The following is a 23378-nucleotide window of genomic DNA, read 5'->3' on the forward strand; positions in this document are numbered from 1 at the left end:
GCAGTGACTGCTGGGCTGCGAGACGCGAGGCGGCGCCGGCGGGAGCGGAGCGAGAGGCGGTCGGAGATGTGGCGACCGGTGAGGAGCCGCCCGGCCCGGGGCGCCCGAGGTCCTGCGCACCCCAGCCCTAGAGACCCGAGGCCCTCAGGTCCCCAGACCCCACCCCAGAAACCCTCCGGGCTGTTTTTCCGTTATTTTTTGGAAGCAGGGTCTGGCTCCGTCTCCCTGGAGCGCAGTGGCGCGATCTCGGCTCGCCGCAGCCTCCGCCTCCCGGGCTCGGGGCATCCTCCCGCCTCGGCCCCGCAGTAGCTGACACCGCCGGCGTCACTGCGTCCGGCGGACTTTGTATTTAGTTTAATAGAGTAGGGGTCTCGCCGTGTTCCTGTTGCTCAGGCTGGTCTCGAACCCCTGGGCTCCAGCTCTCCGCTCGCCTCAGCCTCCCCGAGAGTTGGTTTTCTTGGCGGGAGCCGCAGGGGCCTCAGCCCAGCACGGAGGCGGGTGCCCGGCGCCCCGGAGAGCGCGTACCCAGCCGACCCGGGGCCCCGCAGGGAAGGCTCTGGCGCCGTCCCCTCCCCGAGGCGGCCTCCCGGGGTCACAGACGCCTCCCCGCCCGGCCTGCTGCCCCCGGACGTCCTCCGCTTGCCTCCGCGCCGGGGCCTGCCTTGCCTGAGACGGCGGGCGGGCGGGGGCTGCAGGGCGGGCTGTGCTCTGGTCCCCCTGCTCCGGCTCAGGGGCGCGCTCCCCACGGCTCCGAGGCCGCCTCTCTCAGGCCCTCGGCGTCTCCCCGCTCCCACGTGGCCGCCGGGTCCCGTTTCGCAGTCCTTGCAGTTAGGACTGCGGGGGGGCGGGGCAGAGACCTTGACAGGCTGGTTACCCACCCCCTCCCCGAAGAGATGGAAGAGGCTCTTCCCGGCGCCCGTCCTTTTTTTCTTGGAATGTCTGCAGAGCTTGTGTTTGGCGATAAGCTACCCTTGCCTGGCTGGCTATTAATAGCACGGACGGACGGCCCACTCGTGCCCAGCCCAGCTGTGTGACCCCAGGGTGCTTCATGGGCTCGAGGTGGCCTTCAGTGCAGCTCCTTCCAGGTGACAAAATCTTCCCACGTGCAGGCCACTCAGTCCCCCCTCCCCCCAGCCCCAGCGAGTGGACAGGTTGGCTTAGCTCCTAACAGTTAGGAGCTGTTGATGGCCGGTGAGCAGGGCTGGGGCCCGTCGGAGTTTGAGAGCTTGCTGGGGCGGAGACGTCACACACTCGGAGAAGGACGGTGTCTGTGGTTGCCAGACCCACTGGACTTTCAATCTCTCTTCCTAACTTTGGAGACAGCTATGTGCCTCAGTTTTCCCTCCTATTGAGGTGCCCAGGTCTTCTGCGTTACCCAGGCTCTGTTCATCCGTTCGTGGTTTTTCGTTTCTGGCGTCATTCTGAGACTCAGCAGTTGATTCTCACTGCCGAGGATGGGCCTGTCTGGTGACCTGTGCCGTCCTCATCTGTCGGCCCTGGGAAACCAGACGTGAGCACACACGGGCATGGTTTTGCCGCCAAAGCATGCCCTTTGGTTTGTGAACTTTATGATATCTGTGTGAGCGCTACCACTCACTTGCTGCTTTCAATGTAGTCAGTTGTGACTAAAGTAACTCTGGAAAGACAGGTGTTTCTGTGCAGACTGTACACACTCCCTATAAGAAAGCATGAGAGGTTGGGGCAGAGGGGACACATCTCATCTTGTCCAAACTGGAAGGCTTTGGGAGTGAGGGGAGCTGCAGGGATGAGTCACCAGGGCTGTCTGGGGTGTGTGGGGGAAACGCCCTGCGGGCCGACCGTCTAGAAGACTGTGCTTATCTTCTGGCAGTTTCGAGGTTGTGTTCTGGGTGCGGTTGGGGTTGTGTGTCACGTGAGAATTGCCTGGGATTGCATTCTGGGAAGTCTTTCTGGGACGTGTGGCTGCAGGCTTAGTCCCCTATAACCTCTCTGGGCCTTGGGGACCTCTCCTGTGTGATGGGAATTTCAGAGAGGATAGTCTGGATGTGCTGGGCACCCCACATTCCAAGGAGCCAGGCTCTTGCACAGCCTCATGGGCTCTGGTGGGCACTGTGGGTCATCAGCATGAGGCCTTGTCCACCTGGGTTGCATCCAGGGCCAGCCCGAGGCAGGGGCTGCTGCCATTTCTTGCCTGTGACCTGCTGCCTGTTGCTTGGCGGGGGTCCTAGCCCAGACCACGTGGGGTTCTGTTTAGTCCTGTGCGTCATAGCCGTTGGTCTCGATCGGCAGGCGTTCATTGAGTGCCTGCTTGTTCAGGGACGGTTGAGACGTAGCCCTGCTCACGGTCTAGTGAGGAGACAGGTTCTGTAAGTTAACAGTCACACTGGCGTGTGATGAGGACAGTGGCAGGACAGGACCATGGTGAGCAAGGTGGAGCCAGGCATGGGGGTGAGCGGGGCTACTGGTGGACCAGGGTCGGGCGATGGCACCCCAGGGTCTACTGGAGGGATCTTTGTCCTGGATGTGAATGGGAGTGAGAGACGCAGCTGGAGCTCCTTCTGCAGTGCTGGTTCCTGAGGAAACAGCAGAAAACAGTTATCAGAGAGCCGTGACTTTCCTGGCCTCATTTGCTTGATGGAGCCTGCTGAAACGCAAGCAGCTTGCATGTTAGTAAGGGATGAGGGAGGTGGTGGTTGGGATGCCCAGCTGGAGTTTAGCCGCCTTCAGCCCTTTACGAGCTGTTGCTCTGAGCCTCTCCACAGTCCATGGGCACAGCTGCCTGATCTCTGGACCTCCGGCTGTGCAGGTGCTGGCATCAGAGGTGGCCAGGGTCAGGAGGTGCAGGCTGGGTAGGCAGCAGGTGGATGATATGCCTACAAGTTGATGCCCGGCTGCCTCTGGGGTTTTCCTTGTGAATCAGCGCTTGCTGCCTGTGACCTCGCCGAGCAGAGGTTCCTGTCAGCCCCTCCTCTAGGGACAGTAGGTCATGGACTTCTTCCTTTGGCTTTCGTGTTGTTTGAAGTCCTCGAAATTTTCTCCAGGGCTCTGAGCTCTGGCCAGAAATCAGCTGGCAAGTCGGTTCCTTACTTGGTCCAGTGTTGACAACCATGTTAGTGCTGGTGCCACGGAGCATGACTGACTATGCAGTGTTTTCCCCCAAACCCTGACTTGTTAGAAGAGCCCTCAGTTGGGGAATGTGGAGTTGAGGGAGTTGTAAGACCTCATCATAGGTCAAATGTGATTGGGAGACCGAGGTTGCCAGTGAGCATGTGGGAGCTGTGGGCTTTTTTTTTTTTAATTATTATTATACTTTAAGTTTTATGTGATGTTTTCATAGTCAGAAAGATAAAGCAGCACATTTCATGGTGGGGCTTCTTTTTCTTTTTCCTTTTTTTTTTTTGAGATGACGTCTTGCACTGTTGCCTGGGCCAGAGTGCAGTGGTGCAATCTCAGCTTACTGCAGCTTCCACCTCCTAGGTTCAAGCAATTCTCCTGCCTCAGCCTCCCAAGTAGCTGAGATTACAGGTGCCTGCCACCACACCCCACTATTTTTTTGTATTTTTAGTAGAGATGGAGTTTCACTATGTTGCCCAGGCTAGTCTCAAACTCTTGACCTTGTGATCCACCCGCCTTGGCCTCCTAAATTGCTGGGATTACAGGCCACTGCCCCCGGCCTTATGTATTTGTTTTTCTAAATGGAGTCCTGCTCTGTCGCCCAGGCTGGAGTGCAGCCATCTCTGCTCACTGCAACCTCCACCTACCAGGTTCAAGCAATTCTCTTGCCTCAGCCTCCCAATTAGCTGGGATTACGGGTATGTACCATCACACCTGGCTACTTTTTTTTTTCTTTGTATTTTCAGTAGAGACGGGGTTTCCTCATGTTGGCCAGGCTTGAACTCCTGACCTCAGGTGATCCACCCACCTTGGCCTCCCAAAGTGCCGGGATTGCAGGTGTGAGCCACAGCACCCGGCCTTTAGGGCTTCTTTACATGTGCCCTTCTAGCTGCGGCCCGTCTTCCACCCTGGCCACCCCTCCCCTTTTCCACGTAGAAGCTGTACAGGGTCCCTGTCTGTGGGGTCTCAGTAAGTTATATGTTCCTTGTATTTTTACTTGTTTTCAGAAAAGTGACCTGCCCAGGCCACTCCTCCCATCCAGGTGTCCACCTTCGAGGTTGGCGTCTGCTGTCTGATTCCATGGCTGGGCACTGTCACCACTTCCTTCTGAGATGAGGACTGCTTTCCTCTGGCCAGTGGTCAGTGGTCTCAGCAGCAGGAAATAGTAAATGACAGGTCAGGGTGCTGCTGAGAGTGCAGGGCAGGGACGGGGTGGGCCTCATCCCAGATGAGCCAGATGGCGACGCCATCTCTTCTTTCAGTGACTGAGGGGACGTTCAGAGATGGGTGTATTTGATGACCTGTCAGCATCCAAGCCATAAGCCCTGGGTTAAGCTGCGTTTAGCCTTCTCTCCTGTGATACTGTGACTCTCAGCCTTGCTCCGGAGAGATAGGATAGTGTTTCCATTTCTGAGTCCAACACGGGAACCCAGCTTCCTGGCCTGAGCCGGAGGTGCTGACCGTCTTTCCTGACTGACCTGGTGACGTGGTTTGGCTTTGTGTCCCCGCCCAAAGCTCATCTCCTGGAGTTAATCAACTGGAGTTGTGATTCCCGGTGTTGGAGGAGGGGCCTGTGGGAGGTGATGGCATCATGAGGCAGAATTCCCCCTTGCTGATCTTATGATAGTGAGTTCTCAGAGATCTGATGGTTTGAAAGTGTGTGTGGCACTTTCCTCTTTGCACTCTTGCCCAGCCTGTCTCCCTGCCCCGCACTGCTTCACCCATGCTGTGCTTGCCTTCTGCTGTGACTGTAAGTTTCCTGAGGCCCCTCAGCGATGCTTCCTGGACAGCCTGCGGAACTGTGAGTTAGTTAAACCTCCTTTCTAAGCCAGGCACGATGGCTCATGCCTGTAATCCCAGCACTTGGGAGGCCAAGGAGGGCCAATCACGTGACTTCAGGAGTTTGAGAACAGCCTGACCAACATGGTGAAACCTCATTTCTGCTAAAATACACAAATTAGCTGGGCGTGGTGGCACATGCTTGTCGTCCCATACTTGGGAGACTGAGGCAGGAGAATCACTTGAACTTGGGAGGCAGAGGTTGCATCGAGCTTAGGTTGTGCCATTGCACTCCAGGCTGGGCAACAGAGTGAGATTCTGTCTAAAAAAAAAAAAAAACCTCTTCTCAGCCGGGCACGGTGGCTCACACCTGTAATCCTAGGAACAGCCTGGTCAGCATGGTGAAACCCTGTCTCTACTAAAAAAAAAACAGGCCGGGCTCCGTGGCTCACACATGTAATCCCAGCACTTTGGGAGGCTGAGGCGGGTGGATCATGAGGTCAAGAGATCGAGACCATCCTGGTCAACATGGTGAAACCCCGTCTCTACTAAAAATACAAAAAATTAGCTGGGCATGGTGGTGTGTGCCTGTAATCCCAGCTACTCAGGAGGCTGAGGCAGGAGAATTGCCTGAACCCAGGAGGCAGAGGTTGCAGTGAGCCGGGATCACGCCATTGCACTCCAGCCTGGGTAACAAGAGCGAAACTGCATCTAAAAAAAAAAACAAGAAATCTCTTCTTTTCATAAATTACCCAGTCTTGGGTAGTTCTTTATGGTAGTGTGAGAAAGGACTAATACATGAGGTTAATGAGGTTAGGGAAGTGCAGCTTGGCTGCCTCAGTCTCCAGCGCATGGAAGCACTGGTGGTGGCAGAGGGCGGGACGTGTCCTGGCCTTATCTGACCCCACACAATTTCCTCTCTTTGCAGTTGCAGCTTTGCCATTTCCACTCTGCTCTGCTGCACAGCAGGCGGAAGCCCTGGCCGTCCCCTGCTGTGTTCTTCAGGAGAAACGTCAGGGTCCTTCCTCCAAGGTACGGAGTCCTCCCCGGGCACGCGCCTCTCACCAGGCTGGCATGGATAGCGTCTGTGGACATGCAGAGGTGGCGGTCGAGGGCCCGAGGCTGGACCTTCTCCTGTACCCCCAACCAAGACAGGATATGTTTGCTCCTCAGTGCAGTGCACTGGGACCAGAGACCCCCAGGTTCTGACCCGTGGTGAGGCACACGCCAGGGGTGGGCATGCCCTGACCACAGCACTGAGAGCAGACAGCTAGCGAATTGGGAAGAGTACACATGGAGCGCCTGCTCTGAAGAACCAAATGGGTCATGGTGCAGAGGCTGGAGGAAAGCAGGGCAACTGTAGGTAGGGGTCACACAAGAAGAAGAGCAGCAAGAAGAGATGTGGAGGGGAGGGTTCTGAGCAGAAGGAAAGGCTAGACAAGGCCTGAGGCCAGGAAGGCTGGACCACAGTGGGCAAGGGGTGGTGGCAAGGCAGGAAGGCTGTGGAGGGTAGAGGCGTCAGGCCAGGCAGGCAGGGTGAGCTGCCTGAGCACCACTGGCTCGGTGAACCTGGCAGGGGTGTCCTTCTCAGAGCTCTGCAGTAGGAGAATCTGTGTCCCTGGGACAGACGTGGCCAGGCGTAGAAACAGACGGGTGCTCGAGCGCCTGCTGCACTCAGCATGGAGGGAGCTTCTGCCGTGTTCAGCAGAGCTCCTGTTGTGTCCAGCGGGTACTGGGCTCCTGTTGAATTCAGCCTGTATGGGGATCCTACTGCATTCAGCATGGACAAAGCTCTGTTCCTTGCCCTGCATCGTCCATGACTCAGCACGGCTGACCTCAGCATCTTGTCAGTTGCTGCTGTGCTGATGACCATCCAGTTGGACCCTGCGAGGTGGACAGTGGTTATAATTCTCCATGGTGTAGGTGGCCCCTGTTCCATGAGTAGCACAGACCTGCCATTGAGTGGCTTCCAGTCTACCTGAAGATCCATTTCCATGGCGCATGGCTCCATGGCTGGGTCTCTGGACAGACCCAAATGAGACCTGCCCCTTATGGCCATGTGGGCTCAGGGAAGGGGGACATTGATGCAGAGTGTTCTCTGGTGACCACACCATCAGAATGGCTGTACACACAGGAGTGAGAGGTGGCACTCTGGATGGTGGGGGGCAGAGGTCAGAGCCCAGCTGAATGGGGGGGTGGATGGTGCCTCCAGGCTGCATGCTTGTCTCCCCTCAGGTTCATGAGCCCCGCACCCCTGTGGAGAAAGGTGCTGTCCACCACGGTAGTAGGGGTGCCCCTGCTCCTTGGAGCCCGCTACGTCATGGCAGAGGCACGGGAGAAGAGGAGGATGAGGCTTGTGGTGGATGGCATGGGGCGTTTTGGCAGGTAGGAGGGCCCAGCGGCATGGCGGTGGGTGGTGTGGGGGCGGGTGGGTGGTGCGCTGTGTGCAGGAGCGTCTGCCCCAGATGCCGACGTCACAGATGTGGGGGCAGGGCTGGGAAGGCTGCAGGGTTTTGCTGGGGATTTTACAGCTGGCTTTCAGGTGTCCTTTCCTACATGGGAAGGTGCTGGCTGAAGGGACAGGGAGCACTGCCAGACCTGTGGGGTGTAGTGTAGACAAGGGTCCTCCTCTTTGATCTGGCCGCCACAGGCCCTTCGCCAGATCAGCCTTGGCCTGAGCTGGGAGGGGCTCCAGCCCTCCCTCAGGCTTCTAGACTGGCAGAGAAGCGGCTGCCCTCCCTCCCTTCTCTTCTCACCCCATTCCAAAGTTTGGGCCTGGGAGAGGAGGCTGCCTCTGTCCCTGTCCCTGGAGATGGGTGAAATTGGGTTATTGCTGTCACGGACCTTTGTGCCTCCTTTACCTCCCCGGGCAGAACTCAGAACTCGGGGAGGGCGGGGACACTTTCTGTTGGAACCCTTGGGCGGGCATTCCTGCTTTTGGTCAGATCCCAGAATTCCTGCAGCCACAAAGCCCTGCCTGGCCTGAGCCTTGTGGAGCATCCATGCAGGGGCCCAGAAAGTAGCCGGTGAGGAGCATGGCAGAGCCAGCACACCTGTGTGCTTTGTTCCCTCCCTGCGCCTTTTTTTTGGAGACAGACTCTGTTGCCCAGGCTGGATGATCTTGGCTCACTCCAACCTCCGCATCCCGGGTTCAAGTGGTTCTCATGCCTTGGCCTCCCCGGTAGCTGGGATTATAGGCACGTACCAGACCATGCCTGGCCAAATTTTATATTTTTAGTAGACACGGGGTTTCACCATGTTGGCCAGGCTGGTCTTGAACTACTGACCTCATGAGAAACTCACGGGACTCCTCGACCTGAGTGCAGCCCCTGCAGGGACCTCCTCCTCCCTCAGCGCCCTGTGCGGGACCTCGTTCGGCACCTCCAAATGGCTCTTGGACCGAATTCTTCAGGAGGGGGAGCCCCCCCTTGTGTCTCTGCTGTCCTCACAAAAAGTTGCCCCATTTGTGGAAGATGGTTTGGCAGGCACACATGACAGTGGGGAGGGATGTGCACCCTGGTAAGGGCGGGAAGCCTCCAGAATCACAGCAGCCCTTCCTCCCGACAGCCAGCCAGGGTCAGGGCCACTTTCTTGTTCCGGCCCACCTGTGGTGGAGGGGCCGGGAACAGGACCTGCTGAGAGCCAGGCGGGTTGAGTTGGGAAGCAGCTCCAGTGTCCACGTAGGGCTTCTCCTGTCTGGAGTAGCGGGGCCCCCTCAGCTGGAGACCTGGGGCGTAGGAAGCCAACAAGGGTTCCCACCAACCCTGAAGGGCCTGGTCCTTTCAGGGCCGTGCCCTCAGCTGGCACAGCATCCAGCAGTGACACGTGCCCGGCCTCAGATGGATTTTCTTTTTTTTTTTTTTTTTTTTTTTGGGACGGAGTTTCGCTCTTGTTACCCAGGCTGGAGTGCAATGGCGCGATCTCGGCTCACCGCAACCTCCGCCTCCTGGGTTCAGGCGATTCTCCTGCCTCAGCCTCCTGAGTTGCTGGGATTACAGGCACGTGCCACCATGCCCAGCTAATTTTTTGTATTTGTAGTAGAGACGGGGTTTCACCATGTTGACCAGGATGGTCTCGATCTCTTGACCTCGTAATCCACCCGCCTCGGCCTCCCAAAGTGCTGGGATTACAGGCTTGAGCCACCGCACCCGGCATTGGATTTTCTTTCTAATGAGAGCATTGCTTTTGCGGTTAAGAAGCCAGGCCTGGTGCAGATCCCAGGCCACCTCCCCTGTGCCACCTTCCTTGCTGTGCTGTGGCTTCCAAGCCTCCCTGGAGTCCTGAGGCCCACAGACCTGCCATGTTTTTAAAAATTAAATCCTGGCCAGGTGTGGTGGCTCATGCCTGTAATCCCAGCACTTTGGGAGGCCAAGGTGGGCAGATCACCTGAGGTCATGAGTTCAACACCAGTCTGGCCAACATGGTGAAACCCCATCTCTACTAAAGATAAAAAAAAATTAGCTGGGCGTGGTGGTGGGCGCCTGTAGTCCCAGCTACTTGGGAGGTTGAGGTGGGAGAATCGCTTGAATCTGGGAGGTGGAGACTGCAGTGATCATAGATCACTGCCATTGCATTCCAGCCTTGCAACAGAGCAAGTCTCCATCTCAAAAAAAATGAAAGACAAAAAAAAAATCCCTTCTCCCCAAGCACAAGCCTGTGAGACTATTTCACATCTTTAACTTTTGTTACAAAATTAGTGTGTTTACTGTAACAAATCTTAGTAGTAGAAAAGTTAGAAATGTAGAAAGCTCCCTTTGGCCCTACCCCAAGGATGAAAGTTCTCCAAGAATTTTATCAATGCATATTGGCTTTTGTGTTAGCCCATATAGTCTTCTAAATCTATACAAATGCAACCTAAAATCAGATGCGTCTGCCCTGCCCTTGGGGAACCTCCCTCTGCCTCCTGGGTTCAAGCGATTCTCCTGCTTCAGCCTCCCAAGTAGCTGGGATTACAGGCATGAGCCACCACGCCCGGCTAATTTTTTACATTTTTAGTAGAGACAAGGTTTTACCATGTTGGCCATGCCTCAGGTCATCTGCCCACCTTGGCCTCCCAAAGTGCTGGGATTACAGGCGTGAGACACTGTGCCCGGCCAGTAAATTTTTTTTTTTTTTTTTATAAAGAGGTTTCACCATGTTGGACAGGCTGGTCTTGAACTCTCGACCTCAGGTGATCCACCCACCTTGGCTTCCAAAGTGCTTGGATTACAGGTGTGAGCCACCACACCCGGCCCAGTAAAATGATTTTAACCTTTTTAAAATTTTTATTATTTTTTTCTTTATGAAACGTAGTTTCGCTCTTGTTGCCCAGGCTGGAGTGCAATGACGTGATCTCGGCTCATCGCAACCTCTGCCTCCCGGGTTCAAGTGATTCTTCTGCCTCAGCCTCCCAAGTAGCTGGGATTATAGGCACCTGCCACCACGCCCAGCTAATTTTTTATTTTCAGTAGAGATGAGGTTTCTCCATATTGGTCAGGCTGGTCTCAAACTCCTGACCTCAGGTGATCCGTCCGCCTCCACCTCCCAAGGTGCTGGGATTACAGGCATGAGCCACCATGCCCAGACTTTTTTTTTTTTTTGAGATGGAGTCTCGCTCTGTCACCCAGGCTGGAGTGCAGTGGTGCAATCTCAGCTTACTGCAACTTCAGCTCCTGGGTTCAAGCAATTCTCCCCCCTCAGTTTCCTGAGTAGCTGGGATTACAGGCGCCCACCACCATACCCTGCTAATTTTTGTGTTTTGAGTAAAGATGGGATTTCACCACGTTGGCCAGGCTGGTCTCAAATTCCTGACTTCAGGTGATCTGCCTGCCTTGGCCTCCAAAAGTGCTGGGATTACAGGCATGAGCCACTGCACCTGGCCTTTTTTGTTTGTTTGTTTTTTTAAAGACACCAAGCCTCGCTGTGTTGCCCTGGCTGGAATGCAGTGCTACCGTCTCAGCTCATGGCAACTGCAATCTCTGTCTCCCGAGTTCAAGCAATTCTTGTGCCTCAGCCTCTCCCGAGTAGCTGGGACTACGGGGGTGCACCACCACACCCGGCTAATTTTTGTGTATTTAGTAGAGACCTGGTCTCACCATATTGGCTATAGGCTGGTCTCAAACTCCTGACCCTAAGTGATCCGATTACCTCAGCCTCCCAAAGTGCTGGGATTACGGGGGTGAGCCACTGCACCTGGCCTAACCATTTTTCATGTAACTTTTATTGACTGTGTCAAAACTGTTGCTTTATCTATAGACTCGGCTCTAGGTGATAGAAATCATTGTGTTGGCTCACATGCACAAAGGCGTTGATTACGGAACCCAGGGTGCTGCCGGGGTCTTGTGCTCATGTGTGCAGGTAGGGGTGGGTGGGGCAGCTCACTGGGACAGGCAGGCTGGTTTGCAGAAGCGGCCGCCGGACTTGCCCTCTGCACAGGTCTTCTCAGGCAAATGCTGTGGGATGTCTGCTGGCAGCTCCATCACTCATTCCTGTATTCAGTGTTTTTGAGGTGTCAGCGCACTGCCAGCCACAGAAACGAGGTGGCTGGAGGCCCTGCCTTCCCTGTCACCGACCACAGAACACACGTCCTGTGCCTGCCGTGAGCAGTTAGACTTCTCCCGCACGCCTGGTATCAACGAGGGTCTTGGGACCTAACGCTGATGCTCCCTGCTCAGAAGGCAGCCCTGCCCACTGAGTAGCCGTTTAGTCTCAGAGCACATTTAGAAACCTGGGCCTCCAGCTCAACCAACATACTCCAGGTGCCCTTTATGGGGGCCCAGAGTGGGGCCTCAATGGGGGACCTTCTTAGAGTGATGGGGGTCACAGAGCCCACCTGGGCAGCCAGAACTGTGCATCAGGCACAACTGTAGGCCCTGTCCCTGGGCAGGCACTCGAGCCTCCCAGGACACCGGGACAGGCCTCTGGCCATGGCCAGCCTTCGGGAAGCCCTGACTGAGGAGGTCACTCTGGCCTCCGCCCTTCCCTGTGCTCCTGTGTGTGTTCTGCTTGCTGCTTGCTTGGCATCTCATTCTGGGGCTGCTCAGCTGGTCCCCAGAGCTCCCCAGGGGCCTTCTCCCTGAGATCCTCCTGACTGGGGCCAGGCCTGGGGACACCCCTCCACCCCAGCATTCCCATCCTCTTGTTCAAATCTTCCCCAGGAGCCCAGTACCTGCCCAAGAGAACCAGGATGCCCGCCACTTCCTGCCTTAACTGGGGTCCCTTCCCTGCAGACCTTGCCGCCTCAGGCGTTGGAGACTCGCTCCCCTGGTGTCCTCTTCCTAGTGGACCTTGGGCTGCAGGTGACCTTGACCCTCCTGTGGCCTCTGCTCCCTCAGCCCAGCCCCCTTGCTGCCGCCATTTCCCTTCACAGACAGCCTTGGAACCCCCTCTCTCCAGGAGACCACCATCCACACTGCCCCACCGCATCTCTCCTGGGCACAAGGGTGGTGTGGACACAGGCTGCCCATTCTGCAGATCACTTTTGGATGGAGTCTCACTTTGTCGCCCAGGCTGGGGTGTGGTTGGTGCAATCTCGGCTCACTGCAGCCTCTGCCTCCTAAGGAGCTGGGGCCACAGGTGTGGCACCACCATGCCTGCCTAATTTCTTGTATTTTTGGTAGAGATGGGGTTTCACCGTGTTGCCCAGGCTGGTCTCGAACTCCTAAGCTCAGGCAGCCCTCGAAGCACAGCCTCCCAATGTGTTGCAATAAAAGGCAACAGCCACCGCACCTGGCCCTGTTCCACAGATCTTGAGCCGAGACTGACCTGCAGGGGCCATGTCCTGAAGCACCACGGGACACCCTGTGAGCTCAGCAGCCCCCTTGTGCTCCCACAGGCCTGCAGGGCTGTAGGCTGGACTCTGGCTTGGCCTCACCCTTGGGACATGAAGGGCTGGCTGGGGTCAGGCTAGACCATGGCAACAGAGGACCAACCGCTAGGGCTCCAAGCCTGCCCACCTGGAGACTGAGGCCACCTCTGCCCACAGGTCTCTGAAGGTGGGCCTGCAGATCTCCCTGGACTACTGGTGGTGCACCAATGTTGTCCTTCGAGGGGTGGAAGAGGTTTGTCCTGGTGCCCTGGGCACATGGTGGGGGGCACGAGGTGGTGGGTTGGACGGGACTGAGGAGGCAGCCACCTGCCCCGTGTATTCTCTGCATCCTGTGGTCAGAACAGCCCGGGCTACTTGGAGGTGATGTCTGCGTGTCACCAGAGGGCGGCTGATGCCCTGGTGGCAGGAGCCATCAGCAATGGGGGCCTCTACGTGAAGCTGGGCCAGGGGCTGTGCTCCTTTAACCACTTGCTGCCCCCCGAGTACATCCGGACCCTGCGTGTGCTGGAGGACAGGGCCCTCAAGCGGGGCTTCCAGGAGGTGAGTGCTGCACTCAGGCAGAGGAGGTGGGGTTCAACAGGGGCCCAGGCTGCGCTGAGCACCTGTCCCGCCAGGTGGACGAGTTGTTTCTCGAGGACTTCCAGGCCCTGCCCCATGAGCTCTTCCAGGAGTTTGACTACCAGCCAATTGCTGCCGCCAGCCTGGCACAGGTGCACAGAGCCAAGCTGCATGATGGCACCAGCGTGGCTGTGAAGGTATGTGGGGGCCGCCTGGTTCAGCAGTGGGCTCAGGGCGCAGTGGGGCCACGTCATCAGCACGCCCTCGCCTGGCGCAGGTGCAGTACATCGACCTGCGGGACCGCTTTGACGGGGACATCCACACCCTGGAGCTCCTGCTGCAGCTCATTGAGGTCATGCACCCCAGCTTTGGCTTCAGCTGGGTCCTCCAGGTACCGCTCCACCCCCTCCCCTGCCGAGTCCTGCCGTGCTGGTAGGCAGAGTAGGCCCTCGGCCTTGACCTTAACCCCCATTTGGCCCATAGGACCTGAAAGGGACCCTGGCCCAGGAGCTAGACTTTGAGAATGAGGGCCGCAACGCGGAGCGCTGTGCACACGAGCTGGCACACTTCCCCTACGTCGTGGTGCCCCGCGTGCACTGGGACAAGTCCAGCAAGGTGGGCTGGGCCAGGCCCCTGGGGTGGGCACAGCACCAGGCCTGCTGAGCCCAGCCTCTTGCTCTCCCCAGCGCGTGCTCACCGCTGACTTCTACACCGGCTGCAAGGTCAACGATGTGGAGGCCATCAGGAGCCAGGGGCTGGCGGTGCACGACGTGCGTGTAGGGTGGGGGCTGGGGTGCGGAGCGGGCGGGTGCTGCCTGTGTCCACTGCAAGGCCTCTCCTCTCCCCAGATAGCAGAGAAGCTCATCAAAGCCTTTGCTGAGCAGATATTTTACACGGGCTTCATCCACTCGGACCCACACCCTGGCAACGGTAGGAAGTCCCCTGGGGGTGGGGGTCTCGGGGTGGGCGGGATGCAACCTGAAAGGCTGTGTTCCTAGTTTTGGTGCGAAAAGGCCCCGACGGGAAGGCGGAGCTGGTGCTGCTGGACCACGGGCTCTACCAGTTCCTGGAGGAGAAGTGCGTGCGGGAGGGTGGGCTTGGGACTGGGCAAGCCTCTCCTGCCGCTAGGGGCTCACCCAGGGCTCACCTCTGGCGGATCTGGTCCCATCCACCCCCAGGGACCGCGCAGCCCTGTGCCAGCTGTGGCGGGCCATCATCCTGCGGGACGACGCCGCCATGAAGCTGCACGCAGCTGCACTCGGGGTGCAAGGTGAGGGCGTGCAGGGATGGCCAGGCGCCACAGGAGGCTGGCCGCTTGGAGCTCGGCTCAGAGCCCCCTCCCTCCCCAGACTACCTGCTCTTCTCGGAGATGCTCATGCAGCGGCCTGTGCGCCTGGGGCAGTTGTGGGGCTCACACCTGCTGAGCCGCGAAGAGGCGGCCTACATGGTGGACATGGCTCGTGAGCGCTTTGAGGCCGTCATGGCGGTGCTCAAGGCGCTGCCGCGGCCCATGCTGCTGGTGCTGCGCAACATCAACACTGTGCGCGCTGTCAACGTGGCCCTTGGCACCCCGGTGGACCGCTACTTCCTCATGGCCAAGAGGTCAGTAGTTGCCTGTGCGGGTGCCTCTGGCCGGGCTGGTGTGGGGCGGACATGGGACTAACATAGGTGTGTGCAGGGCCGTCCGGGGCTGGAGCCGCCTGGCGGGCGCCGCGTACCAGGGTGTCTACAGCACCAGCCTCCTGCGCCATGCCAAGGTTGTCTGGGAGATGCTCAAGTTTGAAGTGGCCCTCAGGTGAGTGGCCCTGGGGCACGCAGGTGGCAGGGCCTGCTCCCCACCCACCTGTGACCTGACCCGCCCACACAGGCTGCAGACCTTGGCCATGCGGCTGACTGCCCTCCTGGCACGCGCTCTGGTCCACCTGCGGCTTGTGCCCCCAGCGGAGGAGCTCTACCAGTACCTGGAGACCTAGTGTGCTCGGCCCGACAACCATGCTCGGTTCAGCGGGGGCCCTTTGTGGCGGGGCTTGAGGTGTGGGCACCCTGAGCCCCATAAGCACTTGCCGTGTAATGACCACGCACTCGTCTCACACAAAAATGTTTTTATTTGTCTTTTATACAAAAAAGGGGGCGGGAGGTAGTGCGGTGTGGTGGCGGCGGTGGCATCTGTGGGGCTAGAAGTGGGCGGTGACACGGTCTGTCTCCAGCAAGTCGTCCAGAATCTGCAAGGGATGGACGGGTGGGAGAGAGCGCACACTGGTGGGGGCACCCACAGGGGTGGGGAGCGCACTTACGATGTCAGGTGTGGTGCCAATCTTCTTGGCCAGCTCACTGCGCTCCATGGTGCTCAGGTACAGGTAGCGGTTGAGCAGCTCCCCATCCAGCACGTTGCGCACGGCATTCTGGAGTGTGCGGCGGTCCACGTGCAGCATCCTGGGGCGTGCAGGCACAGAGGTCAGGGCAGGCTGGGGTGGAGGGGGCGCTGCACAGGGGCGGGGCTCACCGGAAGGCACGGGGGTTGAGGCCTGCATGGTGTGGCAGCATGGTGGTCAGCGCATTCTGCAGCATCAGCAGCCGTCGGTAGGTCTTCTCCTGCATGGGTAGCAGCAGTCCGATGCCGCCGTCCAGGGTGGCTGTGGGGGTTGCAGTGTGAGCCAGGCCAAATTTAGGGCTCCCCCCAACCCAGACACACCTGCCCCCCACACTCACCGAACCACGTGATGTGCTTATTCTCCCACACGACCGACTTTTTGCTGAGCCCTTCAGTGGCCCCCCGGCACGGGGTCCTCCAGAACGTGTTCACATGGGCACCCACGTGAAAGTCTGCCCGGCGCAACAGGCGCATGCCCCCAAAACTCTCCTTGGCTAGACCAGAAGGGCTCTGGGTCACTGCCTGCCCAGCCACAGCCCAGGCAGAGGGGGTGGAGGAAGCACTCACCTTCGGGCAGGTACATGTACACCATGAGGTTGCGGTCCCGGTCAGACACTGGGGAGCAGAGGCCCAGGGTCAGCCCTGGCCACCCTCAGAGCCTCAGCCTCCCAGGGCCCTGCCCACATACCCAGAAAACCCAGCTGGGCATTGTCCACCATGAAGTCCACACTGTACACCTCCAGGGGCTTGGCATCCTGGGGACAGGAAGAGGGGGGCATCAGAAGTGCCTTGGGCAGGTACCTACCCAGACACAGGCACCACGGCCACACGCTACCCGCGACACAAGGCTCAGCGTCTTGCTCTCCTCCTGGTAGCGCAGGAGCGAGATGCTCTTCATGACGTCGGCTGCCAGGATGAAGTTCTTGACGCTGATCATCTGGTGGATGTAAAGCTGTGTGTCGATGAAGGCCATGCCCGTCAGCTCGCTGGCCCGCAGGCTCCACAGGAAAATCTGGGGGTGGGGGTAGAGAGGGTGAGTGGGGGCGGGCGCCACGCCGGGTGGGGGTGGGGGGGCACACGCCAAGTAGGACTGCCACCTTCTGGCCGATGGCCGACACCAGGTGGCCGTTGCAGTGGCACAGGGCGGTCACGGGCCCCTTCTGCTCTTTCTCGTAAAGGACTTTGAACTTGTTCTTGGTCAAGGGCTGGCCGGGCTCAGGCACCACCTCAATCACGTCCATGATCAAGATCTGCAGGGCGTGGGGATGGCTGTGGGTTGGCTGTGCGGATGGAAGCAGGGCTGCCAGGGCCGTCTGCCCCCCGCCCACCAGCCCCTTACCCGCCCTCGGCATGTGACTTCCTCGCCTTGCATGAGGCAGGTCCCAGCGGCCACGTAGCCTTTGAGGCCTGACACGGTCTCCTCACTGCGCAGCGACACGGTCTTCATGCAGGTCACATGCTCCCACTCCTGCAGCTCGATCCTGCAGGGGCCGGGGGCGTCAGATGCTGCCCCAGAGGCCTTGGGGAGCCCCACCCAGGCCCAGCCTCACCTGGCGTTGGGAATTGCCTCCCAGCTGACCGGGGAGATGAGCTGGATGGAGAAGGCCTCCTGCTGGGGGTGGATGTACCGCTCATCTGTAGGGAGGAAGGCTGGCGGTCACAGAGGGGCTTCTGCGAGATCGGGCTCACGATGGGAACGTGGTGTGGGTGTCACACACCTCTCTCAATGGTCTCAAATTCCTTCTCCTCGCCAGTCATGCGTGGGATGCGGGTGCACGGCGTGTTGGTGCTGGTGGCCACAGCATACACCTGTAGGTTACTGGAGGTCACACGCCACTGGCCAGACAAGGCCCAGAAGGTCCCTGGTGGGGTGGGGCTGGGAACAGACCTTGGACTCCACGTGGTAAGCCACATAGTGGGCCGTGCAGCGCAGCGGGATCTTCCTGACAGGCCATGGGGCGTCGTAGGACAGGTAGGCAGGCAGGACACTGATCCTCAGCTCACCCTGGGGTGGGGGCACAGGGTCAGGGGAGGAGGGGCAGGCAGCCCCAGGCTGCCAAGAGTCCCTGGGATGTTGCCCTCACAAGCAGGGGCGGGTGAGGGGCAGCTGTATCCAGGCGAGGTCCTGGAATGGGCTGCCACTCGGCCTCTGGGGCTCCCCTGCCTTCTGTTCCCAGGCTCAGCTGGGGCGAGGGATGCTGGCCACAGGTGATGGGGAAGCTAAGCAGATGAGGCTGCAGACAAAGGGCAGCCCAGAGGCTGCCATGCTGGGGACTGAAAGGAGGCAGGAGGAGTCAGGGCCGCCCTCTTCCACAGACAGCCCTGAGTCCTCAGGCATTTGGGAAGGACTCAACCACATCCCAGTCAAGGTCCCAAGTGACCTGGAGTGTTGTGGTGGCTCAGATGGGGAACCAACATCAGAGAGCACGTGTGCCCTCCCAGAGTCACAGAGCAGCCAGGGAGCGGAACCAGCACCCAAGGCAGCTCTCCTGAGGAAGTGCAGAGGCCAGGCCCTGTGAAGGCCTGCAGAGCCAGCAGAGCAGTGGGGGGGATCCCAGGGTCTGCCGCTCCAACTCCCAACCACCCCTTTCCAGACCTTGGGATCACCAAGCTCCAGGCTCCACCTCCTCGGCCTCAACCCCGCGGCCCTCCGGACGCTCCTTCCTGGTCCTCAGGGCGGAGCCAACGGTCCCTCTCCTGTCCCTGCCCCTCAGCCCTGACCAGGGCAGCATCAGCCAGTGCTGCTGGGTACTGGGCTGAGCCCCACCTGTCTGTTGAAGTACAGGAAGCCACGGGGACAGTTGATGTTGTGGAACGGAGCAAAAGAGTCGACAGGGCCATCAATGCCCATGGGGTGCAGCCGCAGCGCCCCTCGGCCGGTCACCAGGAGCCAGTGAGGGGAGGGGCCGCAGATGAATACCTGGGGGCAGGCGCCATGAGGAGGCTGTGGATGAGGCCGCCTCTCCCTTCCACCACAGACCCCCGTGAAAGCGCTGGCCTACCCCTGAATAGCCGTAAATGTCCTCGAAGTAGCGGAAACGTGCCACGCGGCCCCGTGCCCCAGCCCCCTCCTCCGTGCTGCCACCTTCTGCTTTCTTCTTCGATGGCTTCGGCTTCTTCTCACGAAAGTTGATGTTGTGAGGGACCTGGGGGAGAACCATTCAGATCCTCCAGGGGCTGCTGGTCTGACACCCACTCCTTGTACCATACCCACCCCACGCCCCGGCAGTATAGGCACCTTCTTAAAGCGGACTTTGAGATTGCCCTGGCTGAGCTGAGAGTCATGGGGGAAGGCCTCATAGATAAGCAGCTCCTGGTCCACATGCACCTGCGGGGATGAGGCAGACGTGTAGGGAAGGAGTGGGGCCCTGAGGGATAAAGGTGGGGCCCTGGGGAAGATGGGAGGGGCATGGGAGGGGGCGGGGCTGTGAGGAAAAGGGCGGGGCCATGGGAAGAGGCAGGCTGTGGGGAAGATGGGATGGGCCATGGGAGGGGGCGGGGCTGTGAAGGGGAGGCCAGGCCATGTGCTCACCAGCAGGTAGGGCCTGCTCTGGCGGCTGCCCAGAGCAACCAGCAGCACCTCCTTGACCAGGGGCAGCTCCCCCTGGCGTGTGGCCTCCTCCCTGCGGGCTTCGCCCTGTGTGGTGGGCTGTCCAAAGGAACTGTCCACAAGGACCCGCTGCCCCACAGGGAAGTTCTTCACCAGGAACACCAGCCGCCAGTCAGGGAGCTGGTAGATCTGTGGGGTGGGCAGCAGTCAGTGGAGGCAGGTGGGTGGAGCTGGCTGGGCTGCAGGGCAGGGCACCACCTACCTCCATGGTGCCATTCTCCCGCACCAGCAGACACCAGTGGGTGGGCTCTGCCCGGAAGGGTGCAGGGTCCCGGTCAGCGGGGGGCTGGCTGCTTCTTCGGGCCTCCTCCTTGCTGGGGCTGAAGAGGGAGCCAGAATCCCCATACAGCATCTCCTCCTCATCATCCACTGTGGGGCTGGGGGCCGACAGAGGGTCACAGGCAGCCTGCCAGCCACGGGGACCAAGCCCCCACCTGCACCCCTGGCCCCAACGCACCTCGTCTCTGAGCCCAGACCCTCGGCCTCCGAGCCGCTGCGGCCCCCCAGCTCGTCACGGGCCCCGCCCAGACGGCTCTCTGTGGTGAACATACCGCTGAGGTCTCGGTACAGGCACAGTGTGATCACCTTGGACTGCTGCGGGGAGAGGGGTAGGCTCAGTGGCGGGCAGGAGGCCAGGACGGGCGGGCACCAGGAATGGGGGGCCTACGTGGTGCAGCGGGGGCTTGTGCAGCGCCAGGCGGTGGTGGCGGCCGCCATAGGAGTCGCTCTTCAGCAGAAACATGGTGACGTGGCCCTCAGCACTCATGATGACCACGTAGGGGTCGGCCACGGCACACTGCACGATGGGGGCGCCCAGGTCCACGGGGATGAAGTGCAGCTGATTCACTGTGGGCACAGGGCAGTCAGCATGTGCCTCCCCAGGGCCCATCCCCCCATCCCCGCCCACCCACCTCCTTCCAGCAGGCGGATGCCCAGCGGTGACACTTGGACAATGTAGCGGTTGTCCCCAATGTTCCCGGCAAAGACTGTGGGGCCCTGCGTGGCGAAGCCGCTGGTGTCCAGCTCCATGATCTCCTGCCCCGTCTGCAGGATCTGCAGGTGACAGCGGTGAGGAAGGCCCCTCCCCAGGGGATCCCAGCCCCAGGTCCCAGGCCCTGCCCCTCACCATGGTGGAGTCTTCCCGGCTCAGAATCAGGAATCCGTGTCTGCGGCTGTCATCATCGGCTTCAGGGGGGCTGGTTTCCTGCTCTGTGCCCTCCCCCTTGGGATTCTCTTCCTGTCAGGGCCAAAGGGGAGCAGGCTGGAAGCCACAGTCCAGTGAGGGCAGCATGTCGGGGCACTAACTGGGCCCCCACCACCCTACGTGCATCCCGTGAGAAGGCAGTGCCGGTCCCATCCCAGGGCCTCCCTGCAGTGGCTTTGCACCTACCTCCTCCTTACGCACGGGGGCGATGACCGTCCACATGTCATAGCAGCCTGGAAGCTCAAAGGTTGTCACCACCTGGGGCCGGATGCTCTTCTAGAATGATGATGGGGTGAGGGTGTGATGAGGCTGTGAGCCCACTGAGGTCCCACCAGGAGGTGCCCGCCCTCTACCTGCCCACACACCTGCAGCACCGACAGAGCCCCGTTCTTGCCGTGGCCGGAACAAACCACAATCTCCAGGTCTGGCTCAGGGCTGTTCTGAAACTGCATGGGGACGCGGGGGTAACGACCAGCCCCCCGCCAACACACATACTCATCCCAGCCCCTGCCTCCAGCTGACCCCAACCCTGCGTACCTCTTCAGAGAGAAAGGCAGGCTCGCCCATGGCAGCATTGGCGCAGGGTCCGATGTTAAGGATGCTGTCACACACCTGCGGACAGTGACAGTCAGGGGGCCGATGGGGGGGCACTGGCTGGGAGGGGGCCCTGCTGCCTGTCTCACCTCAAAGGAGTAGGTGGCCAGCTGTGTGCCTGACTGGGCCTCGCTGCCGTAGACTTCGATCTCGTCCACCTCATCTTGTGGCACCGACTTGCCCCCCGCTGCACACAAAAAGCCCGCCTCAGCACAGCCCTGGGTCACTGGCCCTGCTCCTGACTGGCCCTGGCCCGGTCCTCACCTGACCAGCCGGCCGTGGCATCCACACGCTTCTTCTTTGAGGGAGGCTCTTCCTGTGAGGCAGGAAAGGGCGCTGAGCAGCATGCCACGGCAGCACCCACAGGAGGGGTGGTGGCATGATGGGCCTAGGAAACCCACCTTGTCGCCAGCCTCTCGGACGGCACTGGCCGGGGGCTCCTGCAGCTTCTCCGTGTACTTGAGGAGGAGGGAGTTGCCCAGGCGAGAACCCAGGAACAGGTACCCAGGCTCCATGGTGACCATCTGAGGGAGCACAGGTGGGTGAGGGTGGGCCTGGGCCCAGACCCAGACCCAACCCCAAGTCCCAACTCACGCTGGTGGTGAGGACGCTGGCGGCCGCCTTGTCAAAGTGGAACGCCCGGACACTGCGCATGCCATCAGTGATGAGGGTCAGCACGTAGCTGGGGGCAGGGGGAATTCTGAGTGGGCAATGTGCACCCTGGGGCAGTGAAGGGGGCCTGGGGACTGGAGAGGGGCAGAGTTCATGGGCAGGGGAGGGGCTCACATCTCGCCGCCCTTGAGGGAGATGACCATCTTGTCGTAGGAGATGAAGGTGGCCTGGGCACAGTCCAGGGTGATCCGCACACCCTCCTGGGTGCCTGTGGGATGGGTGGTCAGGACGACCAGGAAGGCCCAAGCTGTCCCTGGCCTCCCCCAGCCACCCCACACTCACGCAGCGGGAAAGCTGTGGTGCCTGTGGTGAGGCTGTTGAGAGCCACACCGTACGGGGGGACGCTCTGGTTCAGGTACAACAGCGAGTTGACGGCAAAGATCACCACCCCACCTGGAGGTGGACACAGGCTGGTGGGTAGGCTCGCTGCCCCTCCCTGCACTCCCCTCCGCACCCCCAGGATTCTCACCGATGGGCTTGGGCACGGCCAGAGCCTGGGTGCAGTCAAAGGGCAGGCTGGTGAGGGACCAGATGACAGGGTGCACCTTCTGTGTGATGTTCAGCGAGATGGCCACGATGGAGCACGTGTCCTGCCGCACAGCTACACGCCTAGGGACACCAGTAGGTCAGCCGCAGGCCTTGCCTCCCTGCAAAGACCCAGGCCCAGCTCCACCCACATCCTGTCATCCTCACCCCACACCCCATAAACCCCACCCATGTCCCACGAGCCCAGTTCCAAAGCAGAGGCAGCCGGGGGTCCACAGCGTAGAGGGGCCTCCGTCGGGGGCTCACCCGGGCCAGGTCTGGTTGGGCTCGAACAGGATGAGCAGGGTGGGCTCGTAGTAGCCGTGCAGGAACTGCAGGTCGATGATGTTGAGCAGCTTTTCATCTAGGGCCCGCACGTCGATGATGTAGCTGGGCAGGAAGCTGGACCTCTGCCTGGGGTGCAGGAGATGAGGGGAGCTCGGGCTCAGGTGCCCCCTCCTCCCCGCAGCACCACCGCCTGCCCTAGCTGGCACTTACCCCTCCCCCACGAGCCCCTCGTGCTCCTCGGCCAGGCTCTCCCTGCGGAAGGGCAAGACCACCAGCCTTGTGCCATAGACAAGCATGGCTGCGCAGCGCCCGTCGGGGTCCACCCGCACTCGTGGTGTGTGTACGTTCTGCACAAACCCATCCTGGGGGCAGAAGGGGCATCAGCCAGTCCCAGCAGAGGAGACCCCAAGGGAAGCACTTGGGGCAACAGAACTCGTTTGCAGGGGGAGGGTGGGCAGCTGGGCTGGGGCCTGGGTGGGGGCGTGAGTGTGGCCTACCCGAAGCTCAGGCTCCTCAAAGTAGTGCAGCGACAGGGTCTTCAGGTCGTGGGTGCCCGGGTCGTACTCTACCACCGACAGCTGGGATCAGAGGGTACAGCCATGGCTCTCCACTGCATGTCCTGACAGTGTCACCCCAGCAACCAAATGGCTGTGCCCAGGCCCACCCCGCCAGTCCCCAGCACCCACTCCCATGCCTTGGCCAGGCCCTGGCACCCATTCCCACGCCTTGGCCAGGCCTACCCCACCAGTCCCCAGCACCCACTCCCATGCCTTGGCCAGGCTCCCCTGTGGGTAACCCCCCATCTGGGCACCGAAGAAGGAGAGCTACGCAGATCCCCGGCACTTCTTAGAGCCTGAAGAATGTTTTAGTTTATAGT

The 23378-nt window shown here is 60.1% G+C and overlaps 2 protein-coding genes across 14 annotated transcripts in view; one reads left to right on the plus strand and one right to left on the minus strand.

Annotated features, from left to right (window-relative positions):
- On the plus strand, positions 1 to 16405 carry ADCK5 (aarF domain containing kinase 5). Of its 10 annotated transcripts, XM_032256239.1 has the most exons (17): positions 1 to 78; positions 4609 to 4719; positions 5801 to 5904; positions 7108 to 7257; positions 12836 to 12911; positions 13019 to 13219; positions 13294 to 13434; positions 13515 to 13628; positions 13721 to 13852; positions 13924 to 14007; positions 14086 to 14167; positions 14236 to 14314; positions 14416 to 14507; positions 14587 to 14839; positions 14916 to 15032; positions 15105 to 15254; positions 16394 to 16405. In XM_032256239.1, exons 2-16 carry the CDS (start codon positions 4714 to 4716, stop codon positions 15208 to 15210), a joined length of 1737 nt encoding a protein of 578 aa, XP_032112130.1. In that variant the 5' UTR covers positions 1 to 78; positions 4609 to 4713; the 3' UTR covers positions 15211 to 15254; positions 16394 to 16405. The 10 variants fall into 10 exon arrangements, with proteins under 10 accessions (XP_032112130.1, XP_032112122.1, XP_032112138.1 ...); XM_032256231.1 differs by lacking the exon at positions 4609 to 4719; XM_032256247.1 differs by lacking the exon at positions 4609 to 4719 and having other exon boundaries at positions 14251 to 14314.
- CPSF1 (cleavage and polyadenylation specific factor 1) overlaps positions 15325 to 23378 on the minus strand; it is a 22581-nt gene continuing 14527 nt past the window's right edge. For 2 of the 4 annotated variants that reach the window (XM_032256189.1, XM_032256219.1), the window contains 34 exons: positions 22999 to 23079; positions 22712 to 22863; positions 22481 to 22657; positions 22158 to 22297; positions 21971 to 22081; positions 21803 to 21896; positions 21611 to 21698; positions 21418 to 21540; positions 21281 to 21332; positions 21106 to 21203; positions 20960 to 21034; positions 20788 to 20868; positions 20609 to 20698; positions 20345 to 20455; positions 20130 to 20271; positions 19886 to 20064; positions 19676 to 19812; positions 19421 to 19595; positions 19141 to 19347; positions 18847 to 18936; positions 18611 to 18754; positions 18376 to 18528; positions 17497 to 17613; positions 17327 to 17417; positions 17159 to 17243; positions 16948 to 17089; positions 16706 to 16858; positions 16444 to 16620; positions 16297 to 16363; positions 16176 to 16223; positions 15947 to 16102; positions 15741 to 15870; positions 15532 to 15670; positions 15325 to 15459 (listed from right to left, as the gene is read on the minus strand). In XM_032256189.1, the coding sequence (XP_032112080.1) occupies positions 15412 to 15459; positions 15532 to 15670; positions 15741 to 15870; positions 15947 to 16102; positions 16176 to 16223; positions 16297 to 16363; positions 16444 to 16620; positions 16706 to 16858; positions 16948 to 17089; positions 17159 to 17243; positions 17327 to 17417; positions 17497 to 17613; positions 18376 to 18528; positions 18611 to 18754; positions 18847 to 18936; positions 19141 to 19347; positions 19421 to 19595; positions 19676 to 19812; positions 19886 to 20064; positions 20130 to 20271; positions 20345 to 20455; positions 20609 to 20698; positions 20788 to 20868; positions 20960 to 21034; positions 21106 to 21203; positions 21281 to 21332; positions 21418 to 21540; positions 21611 to 21698; positions 21803 to 21896; positions 21971 to 22081; positions 22158 to 22297; positions 22481 to 22657; positions 22712 to 22863; positions 22999 to 23079 (4053 nt within the window). In that variant the 3' untranslated portion in view covers positions 15325 to 15411. The remainder of the gene's footprint in view (positions 15460 to 15531; positions 15671 to 15740; positions 15871 to 15946; positions 16103 to 16175; positions 16224 to 16296; positions 16364 to 16443; positions 16621 to 16705; positions 16859 to 16947; positions 17090 to 17158; positions 17244 to 17326; positions 17418 to 17496; positions 17614 to 18375; positions 18529 to 18610; positions 18755 to 18846; positions 18937 to 19140; positions 19348 to 19420; positions 19596 to 19675; positions 19813 to 19885; positions 20065 to 20129; positions 20272 to 20344; positions 20456 to 20608; positions 20699 to 20787; positions 20869 to 20959; positions 21035 to 21105; positions 21204 to 21280; positions 21333 to 21417; positions 21541 to 21610; positions 21699 to 21802; positions 21897 to 21970; positions 22082 to 22157; positions 22298 to 22480; positions 22658 to 22711; positions 22864 to 22998; positions 23080 to 23378) is intronic. The other 2 variants (XM_032256208.1, XM_032256197.1) reach the window with 2 other exon arrangements.

This window comes from Sapajus apella, unplaced genomic scaffold, assembly GCF_009761245.1.
Source record: "Sapajus apella isolate SASKATOON/1434 unplaced genomic scaffold, GSC_monkey_1.0 scaffold3, whole genome shotgun sequence".
In the NCBI taxonomy this organism is placed as follows: Eukaryota; Metazoa; Chordata; class Mammalia; order Primates; family Cebidae; genus Sapajus; species Sapajus apella.